Source organism: Eufriesea mexicana, unplaced genomic scaffold (genome assembly GCF_001483705.2).
Source record: "Eufriesea mexicana isolate 0111107269 unplaced genomic scaffold, ASM148370v2 scaffold5896, whole genome shotgun sequence".
NCBI classification, from domain to species: Eukaryota; Metazoa; Arthropoda; class Insecta; order Hymenoptera; family Apidae; genus Eufriesea; species Eufriesea mexicana.
The window spans coordinates 1-10206 of record NW_016913797.1 but is presented as its reverse complement, the minus strand read 5'-3'; the positions used below and the strand labels follow the sequence as shown (position 1 = coordinate 10206).

At 30.0% G+C, this 10206-nt stretch overlaps 1 protein-coding gene across 1 annotated transcript; it reads left to right on the top strand.

Moving 5' to 3' along the window:
- The first annotated feature begins 3834 nt into the window (after nt 1–3834).
- Nucleotides 3835–4431, top strand: LOC108552271 (elongation factor G). Its single transcript, XM_017906732.1, has one exon. It carries the CDS (start codon nt 3835–3837, stop codon nt 4429–4431), a length of 597 nt encoding a protein of 198 aa, XP_017762221.1.
- Nucleotides 4432–10206: the final 5775 nt, after the last annotated feature.

Genomic DNA, 10206 nt, shown 5'->3' with positions numbered 1-10206 from the left:
CTTGCTATTGACCCTTTTCGTCAAATTATGATGATTTCAGTGAAATGTTGGGTTTATACTATATTGCTCATTCTCATGGAAAAAATAATAGGGAAATTTGTCTTGACTCTGTTAAGCAGTTTATTACTAGGAGTTGTTTGAAAAATAATGAAAGTAATATTGAGAAAATTTTTGAAAATATTTTTAATAGTGTGATTGATAATCCAAATTTAAAATCTTTTATTAATAATTCTTCAATTAAAAATAATAGTGGAAATATGAGTATTAGATATTTTCTTGATAGTACTGGAATTATTATTAGCATTGGATGTTTACGATATGATGACAAGTATTTGGATTCTAATAATAATTTAATATTAATTCATAGTTTTCCAAAAGATGGAGCAAAGCCGATGGATTATAATTCAGAAATAACTACATGCTTGAAATGAAGTGATTATGCTGATTCATGAAACAACTTTATTTCCTTATATACAGCAATGTTTACTATTTCTGCAGATAATACCATTTATAATGTTATGAATAATTTAACAACAATTAAAAATAATGAAATAAATCTTAACACTAAAAGAATTCAAGACAAACATATTCATTTACCAGTATGACGAGCAGTAAATCAACCTTCTGCGGGACATAAAGCACAGGTATTTGTTATTTATATATTTTTGTGACATGATGGAAACATTATATATCACTAACTTAGAAGTACTTCAATATCTCACGCCAATGATATTGGACCGTCTGTCTCAATAAAAATGGGCAAATGAAGAATTAGTATCATTATTAATAAATTATTATGAATGATTTTGTCATTAAAATAAAAAGTTTAATTTCATAAAGAAGTCTTGATAAATCAATGACGTAGGGATTTATTCACCTTAAAACCACTTTAATTACAGAAGGAATTAATAAAATGAAAACGAATAACGGAGAAGAATGAAAAGAAGTATAAAGAGCATTGAATAATCTTCAGGGTACAATTAGAGCCGGAGCACTAAGAGCACAAAATTGAACTAATACGAGAGCAGGAGTTCTACTATCAATAGCAAGACTTCAGTCTGTTACTACAGATAGTAATATTGAAAAGGTTATCATTTAATTAAAAGCAGACCAGTTGATAAATTAAATGCAGCATTTGGTGCTGGAGTTACTTGTCAAGCATATAATTTAAACGAAACTTTTGGTAGTACAACTATAGAACCAAATTTACCTTCCTTTCCTACTGAATTACCAAATGATGAACTTTATGCAATTGCTGAACAATTAACAGGAAATGTTGTAATTAATGAATTAACTACAGAAATGACATCTAATGCATTAAATAAATTATTTACTAGTACAAACGGATTAGTTAAAATACTTAGTGGAATATCAGGTCTCGATTTATATTTAATCCAGAAAGTAACAAGAACTATCGAATACTTAAAATCACTTACTGCTTTTGCAACTGCAATTCTTAACTTTACAAATGGTAATTTTTTAGCAGGAAATGTAATGTCAATTTCAGCAATTATGGATGTTCGTCATACATATTTTTCTGCAACAAGTACATCTAATACTTCAAATAGTACGGAAGAAGTTATTATTAAATTTATTAGTGAAAGAAAAAGACATATTACAAAAAGTTTTTCTTGATATAAATGTGTTTTAAGTAGTAAAGATTCTGGTGAAATATTTGAGTATTTAGAAGAAAACAATTGAGATCAGTTTGAAATGAGACTTTCTGATAAAACAATTTCTAGCTTTGTTAAACCTGGATAAATAAAATATTGAATACCAACATTGACAAAGTTTAAGGAATCAATAGATAATTTTACTCTTGAAAATAAGAAGGTAGAATTAGTAACGATTGAAGGTGAAAATGAACAAGAAGGACTGAAATTAAAAATTCCTGATTATGAGTTTGAACAAGAATTCGTAGCAAATGCTAACAGTTATATGCCAGAAGTTGTCATAGAACCCAATGAAAGACAGCCACATTTAGGAAGTATTAATAGCTAATAAAAACTGGTTTTATATTATAACGTTTTTTTTAAGAGCACTATTTTTTATTTGTTATTTTAATTTTTCTTGTACAACAATTTTAGAGATTATATATTTTACATAAAGACTAAAATTTAACTTTGTCTTAAAGTAAAAATATTGCAGAATTGACACTTTTTCTAAATAATAATATAATTAGAATTGGATAAAATTTCTAGTTGAATTTAATGAACAAGAAACTAGTATTAATTTGTAGAGTACGTTTAAATCGTAATTATGACACATACAAAAATAGGATTAAATATTAAGAGTGCATGGAACTAAAATAATATTGTGAATATTGTCAAAAGCATACTTTACATAAGGAATCACATTAGGACAAGTTTTCATGAGTACAGAAGGTTACTCAAAAGAGAAACCAAAAGTTAATCCTGAAAAACTGTCTCCTTTAAAAAGTGAATATAATATTTTACGTAAAATTGGACCTTTAAGAACGCATAAAACTTCAGGAAAGTCAAGTTGTGATCCACCAGCAGCTGATAAATATAATAAGGATAGGAGAACTACATCATTAGAAGAAACACATAAACATCAAATTGAGCAAGCACTTTGTTAATTGTAACAAAGGCCATGAAGATAAAGTTGCTGCCGATTTAAAAAAAATAATTGATAAAAAATTAAATTTAAGAGATAATGCTTTTCAAGTAAGGGTTATTAAAGAAACAATAGCGGATAAAGATAAAAAAATAACTGAAAAAAATATTTTTCCTGCTTATATTTTTATTCATATCATTTTGACTGCTGATACTTGATATGATATTCGTTATAAAACAGGTGTTAAAGGTATTATTGGATCTAGTGGTAACGGTGTACCCACTTTTTACCAAGAAAGTTAATGGTATGTTATATCGTAATTCTAAAAATTCATCACTACCGAAAGCTAGAAAGACAAAAATGGTCATTCGTTATTTTGAGTTAAATGACTTTGTTCATATTACTTTTGGTGCTTTACAAACTCGAAAAGCATAATTTATTAAATTAGATGAAGATAAGTGTGAAGCAACAGTTTCTGTAGATATTTTTCGTCGTCAAACTGCAATTAATGTAGAATATGGTAGTTGTAAAAAAATTAAAGTTTAGTTTATAACTATTTCATTTCTATACAAAATATAATTGAATTACATGTGACTGCTTATTACAATAATGTTATTTATTATTATTATTAATATATATTATTAATGTCAGTTATTATATATCGATTCTAAATATGTTTAAACTTGTGGAAGATTTATTCGTTTGGATCACAATGAGAATCCATTTAGGAGGTTTTGCTTACAGCAGATAAAAAAAATATTAATCGTGAAGGTATTATTCAATTACCAGCTGGTAATGCCGAAATAGGTGCTAGCTTAACATCGTCTGATATTGATATGCCACGTGTTTGTAGAGAATTTAACGATAAAGCCAAAGATCAATTAGATGATGTTAATCCAGTTCCAATTGCAATTTTTTACAGTATATAAAGGTAAAATTTTTTACTTTAAAATAAAGACTACACAAGCAACATTTCTTTTAAAAGAGCATTTAATCTGGCAGATGGTTCATCAAATGCTAAATTAACAACGGTAGAAGCACTTACTATTGCGCACATTACAGAAATTGCGCAAATTAAATTACCCGATTTAAATGCTTATTGTTTAGAAGATGTAATTAAAATTATTTCTGGATCTTTCATTAAGAGAGTTAGATGTAGCTGATGCAGTATTAGATACGCAAACTGGGGTTGAAACACAAACCGAGTTCAAATCAAGCAATTAGGTGTAATGTACCAAGAAATGTTTTGCAATTAGAATGGATAAAAATGGTACTGACTTTGATCATTTAATTCAAACATTAAAAGATCGTCTTGGTACTAATGCTCATGCAATTCAGTGTCCAATTGGAGCGCAAGATGCTTTTGATGGAATTATTAATATAATTGAGATGAAAGCGTACCATTTTGATGGTGAACCAAATGAGGATTATAAAGAAATTCCGATTCCTGAAGAACTTAAAGATACTGCTGAAATTAGATCTGAAGTATTCTTTGATGCACTTTCTCACTTTGATGAAGATTTCTTTACGAAATATGCTGAAGGAAAAGAACTAAAAGTTGCAGGAATTAAAATAGTAATTCGTAAAGCAACAATTGCTGATAAGTTCTTTCCAGTATTATATGGTAGTACCTTTAAAAATAAAGGAGTTAAATTAATGATAGATGCAGTTATTGATTACTTGCCTTCACTATCAGATGTAGCTGCAATTAAAGGAATATTACCTGCCACATCAAAAGGAGCAGAACGTCATTCTAGCGATGAAGAACCTTTCTCAGCGTTGGCATTAAAGGTCATGACGGACACTTTTGACGGAAGATTAATTTCTTTTACGGTATACTTAGGAACATTATAATCTCGTAGCTATGTATCAAATTCAACTAAAGAAAAAAAAGATTGGTGATGGTCGAATTTTATAAATGCGTGTCAATAGTCGTGCGGAAATTAAAAAGGTTTATACTGGTGATATTGGCGCTATTGGTGGTTTAAAAGATACAAGTACTGGTGATACATTATGTGATGAAAGACATGAAGTTATTTCAGAAGAAATGTTGTCTTCAGAACCAGTTATTTCATTAGCACTTGAATCTAAAACAAAAGCTGATGAAAGAAAAATGAGTTTAGGTTTGCTAAAGACTGTAGAAAAAGATCCAACATTCCGTGTTTCATCAGACAAAGAAACGGGACAAACAATTATTTCTGGAATGGCAGAACTACATTTGGACATATTAATTGATCATTTAAAACGTGAGTTTAAAGTAGGTACTAACGTTGGAGGTCCACAAGCTGCATATATGAAACAAATAAAGCAGCATGTGATCGCGTTGAGTGTAAGCTTGTTCATCAATCAGGTTGTAACGACCGTTATCTCGGCAGATCTACACATTAACATCAGACTATCCCAGCAATCTGCACATCAAGACTTAAAGGGATCATGGAAAGGCGGTATCGCAACAATCCGAACATCAAGACTTCCAGGGGCCATCTAAAGCAATCCGCACATCAAGCCTTTCAGGGATCACCGGAAAGCAATATGCACATCAAAACTTTCAGAGATCACCGAACAGCAACCCGCACATCATATCCCCACAACCAGCCAACGCCCACCGACATTTATGTATAAGTAGACCGTAAATAAAGGTGTAAAGTCAGTCTTAATCTTGTCATAAGTTACTTGCTCATTATTATCTGTCATATACCTTATAATTAAATATTTGAAGTAGGGATACGCTCTACGTTCAAGTTGTGAGGATGATTAGCTTTTAAGTTGGTATGAATGAAAGGTGATGCGTGGTGACGAGTGAATGTGGATGGTCGGTAAAACTGGAGAGCAAAAGAAGCGCGAAGAAAAAGTGAGTGTGTGTCCGGCCATGTGGTGCGTGAATGTCCCTTTGCCGCGTGAGAATGTGCGATAAATAATAATCTAGAAATGTAGAGAGAATCCTTGTAATAATTAATATTATTAGTAAATAGTTTGATAAGCGACACCGTCAAGTTTTCATTATCCACCACACAAGTAGCAAGTCCCATAACTATCGAATAATTGTCGTAACGAAGACCCTTAATCAGCGTTCAATTATTTTTTCTTTTTCTTTTCTTTGTCCGCTATTTTTCACGTGACAAGGTGGTCGCGGTCAATATTGACATGTTATTATTAAATTTGAACCAAATCGAATTAAACGATTTTAGTTTGTTAATAAAATTGTTGGTGGTGATGTGCCACATGAATATATTCAACCAGTGCTGGAAGGATTAATTGAACCATTAGCTAATTGTTTAATTGCTGGGTATCAAGATATTGATGATAAAGCAACATTATATCATGATTCATTCCACCCTGTCGACTCTTCAGAACGTGCCTCCAATATTGCCGCCTCTAAATCCTTAGAAGATAATAATGGTTTATTAAAACCTATTATAAATGTTAAAGTTATTATTCCAGATGAATATCATGGTTCTATTGTTGATGAAATATCTGGTAAAAGAGGTACTATTGAAGCAGACGGAATTCCTGGTAATAGTAAAGTTACTGAAGCTAAAGTGCCTTTATCTGAAACGTTTGGTTATGCTTCGTATAATTACGTTCTATGGCGCAAGGCGTGGAACATATACAATGTCTTTTCCACGCTATGAAGGAGCACCAAAATCAGTTGCTGAAGCATTTGCTGGTATATATCAAAAAGGAAGAATTATTAAAGAATAAAATAATTCAGATGAATGTATAACTTTACCTTAAAATTACCTTAGTGTTTAATTTAATTAAATAGAAGTATGCGTTAGTTATTTCAGACAAAACAAAAATGGCAGGAAAACGAGTAAAAAAATCAAAGCATTTATTGACTGGCCCAAAACAAGAATTTGAATGTACAAAACCACATGCTAATATAGGAAGAATTGGTCACATGTGCCATGGAAAACGACATTAACTGCTGCAGTTACTAGTTATTGTTCGAAACCTGAAGCAGGTGGATATAAAGATATGTTTAAGGACTATGCTTCTACTGATGCTGCTCAGAAGAAAGGGTACGTGGTAGTGCTATTAATATAGCTCACGTTGGGTATGAAACATCAACTCCTCACTATGCGCAAGTTGACTGTCCATGTCACACTGACTACATTAAAAATATGATTACAGGTGCAGATCAAATGGATGGTTCAGTGTTGTTGTTCCTGCAACTGATGGTCCAATGCCACAAACATGTGAACATATTCTATTGGCGCGTTGTGTTGCAGTTAAAAAGTCGTTGTAGTCTTAAATAAATGTGATATTGAAAGTACAGGCGATGACAAATTAGAACTTGTAGAATTGGAAATTCGTGAATTACTAACTAAATATGAATTTGAAGGTAATGATACACCAATTATTAGTGTTTCTGCAAGAAGAACATTAGATGGTAAAAAAGAGTGAGAAGAAAAAATTAAAAAATTATTGACAGTAATGGATGAATAAATCCCGACGCCAAAAAGAGAAGTTGATAAACCAGTGCTGTTAGCCGTTGAAGATGTTTTCACTATTACTAGACGTGGAACAGTTGCTACTGGAAGAATTGAACACGGAACTTTAAAAGTAAATGATGAAATTGATACTATTGTTATTAACATAGGTCGTAAAAAGGTTGTTGTTACTGGTATTGAAATGTTCAGAAAATTATTAGATGAAGCACAAGCGGGTGATGACGTTGAAGTATTATAACGTGGAGTTAAGAGTGAGGAAATTTAACGTGAACAAGTTATTGCTAAACCAGGCTCAGTTACACCATGTACTAAATTTAAAGGCGAAGTTTATATTCTAATTGATCAAGACGGTAGACGTCATATTTCATACAATTTAGGATATCGCCCAAAATTTTATTTCCGTAGAACTGACGTTACAGGAAGTATGGAAGATTTTATCAATGAAGGTGAAAAATCGGAATTAAATATGCCGGGTGACTATGTGACTATTACTGTTCGATTGATTCATCCAGTTGCCCTTGAGAAAGATACTCAATTCTCAATCCATGTAGGTGGAAGAAATGTTACGGCGCTGTACAAGTTTCTGAAGTTATTAAATAATAGCATTAAATAAGAAATCTTTATTCTCAAAGGAGAATAATTAAACCGTAAATCAGTTCGTCATTATGACCCTAGTAAAGTTATTAATGATGGTAAAATTGACGGTATTATTAACTATGTAGCGTCATACTCCATCTTTATGTTGTCTAGAACCATGAAAAGTTTTAGTTATTAGTGATTCTAAAATTATAGCACAATTGCAAACCAATCACAGATAATCAACAACAAGTAAGAGCTTGCTCGTGTTTATTTATTTGAGTAAGTTACAGTAGTGAGAATTTCAATACTAGGAATAAATTATTTGTTGATACAGTTAGGAAAGGATGCAACTTAACGAAACCACAATACGAAATTTGTAGGTCAACATTTAATAATTTCTTTGACTATGACATGGAAACACGAATAAATCATTGTGCACAAAGTCAAACATTTATTTTATTACAAAATCTTCTATTATCATTGACTGCCCATGAAATTGTTAATGTTGTACTAGGTGGTTTTAATGCACAACTTTTATTAACTTACTTAGAATCAAATAAGGTTAATGAACATAATAAGTCTCACGTTACAATTTTAGCGTCTGCTGGTTATAGTTATCAAGTAAGTATATTAGAAAAGGCATTCGAATGGAAATATTAAAAGTAAATATCTTAGATATTGAATTAAACGTTAATGTTATTGGTAAATTTTTAAATAAGACTGAATATCCGATTCTTATACTTGATTTTGAAACTTTTCGTATTTCATTACATAAGAAAAAGAACAATTCGTATGCTCATGACTTTGATAATATTTTTTCATTTGCATTATTAGTTATTGATAAAAAGAAGATTCAAGTGTTAAAAATTTATAGCATAAAAAAAGACATATGTCTGTTAAAACTATTATTCTACAACCAAATATTTCAAATGAATATTTAAGATTTGTTAAGCATCAACAACATTTTAAAAAAAATTTAACTAATAAACTATTAAAATGTAATTTTATGACTTTAGTCCTACTTGGTGATAGAACTGAGGTATTAATGTTAAAAAACTATGTGAGTCTATAACGATGAAAGTAAGTTTAAAAATAAAGTCAGTTATTTTTTTCAAAAACATAAAATTTTTGACTTATATGACATTTGAAATATTGATCAAATTTTAAATTTACCTGTGTTTAAAAAACGTTAGCATCTTGATGTTGGTGCTACTAAAAAAATATTAATGTTAATTAAAAGTAACCATGATTATAGGAATATAATAAGAGAACAATTTTCATTAACAAATAATAAAATTGGTAGAATTATTGAAGAAAACTTGTTTATTGCCTAGCTTTACCACGCAAGAAACAAATCATATTCAAAATGATGCTTTAATTGGCGCTGCAATTTTACAATTATTTTATACTTTTTTCATTATATGTGAAGAAAATAAAAATATTAATTCAAATAATTAATATTTTTTTTTCTTATTACACTTTACTTTTTTGACTTAAAACTTATGGGTATTTGTGAGTTATATATTTTTGTATTTGCTAATAAAGGCTTTGAATTATTAATTTCATTAACATTCAATCGTGCTTCACTTCTTGAACTTAAACCTTGAGATTCTGAAGATGTACTTTAACTTTTTTGTTTGATAATTCAAATAAGCCTTGAAATTGTAACCCTACTATTAATAATTCTCAAAGTACTTACCAGCAAGTTGCTAAAAACTTAATTACAATCATGCATGAACGTCAGAATATTAAAAGGTTATTAATTGTTGGTGGTGCTGGTAGTTTATCAAATGACAAAAATGAAATATTAGTTGAAACAAGTGAATTCTCTGAAGCATGAAAAGAGCACGCGCAACAAGTTCATGCAATAGCAACCTATCGTAATAGCGACATTAGTTCAACATACCTTAGCCCTTCTTTATACTATGACCCAAAATTACCAACTTTGGGTAAATTTAAAAATGGTAATAACCATTTAATTGTTAATGAAGTAGGAAAAAGTGAAGTAAGTTATGGTGATGCTACAATTGCTATCATTAATGAAATTAGAGAACAAAGGTTTCTCAAAAATCGTTTTACAGCCGGTTATAAGTAATATTTCGTTTGAAAGCATAATCAACAAACGGTAAAACTTACAAAAGAATAAATTCTACAAAAAACTATAACTTTAAATAATGGTGTAGATATACCTCAATTTGGATTAGGTACATATTTAATGGTTCTATTTATTAGAATCTATTTATAATTCAGTAATTTGTGCCTTACAGAATGGTTATCGTCACATTGATATTGCAATAATATTATGAAAATGAAGATATAATTGGTACTGCAATTAATGTTCTTTTAGCAGAAAATGCACAAGTTAAAGGAGAAGATTTATTTATTACTTCTAAAATTTGAAATGAAGATCATGAAAACGAACTTGCTAAAGATGCTCCTCGTGGTATTCAAGCGCGTTTAAAACTAGACTATTTAGATTTATATTTAATTCATTGACCAACTAAGCAAAGTTTTGATTGTTGAAAAGCTTTAGAAGAATTTTATGAATATGGTAATTTTGGGGCAATTGGTATTTCAAATTTTAATTGTTCACGAA

Bases quoted from the DNA above. Each gene is read 5' to 3' on its own strand.
- LOC108552271 (XM_017906732.1), top strand. From the start codon at position 3,835: ATGGATAAAAATGGTACTGACTTTGATCATTTAATTCAAACATTAAAA.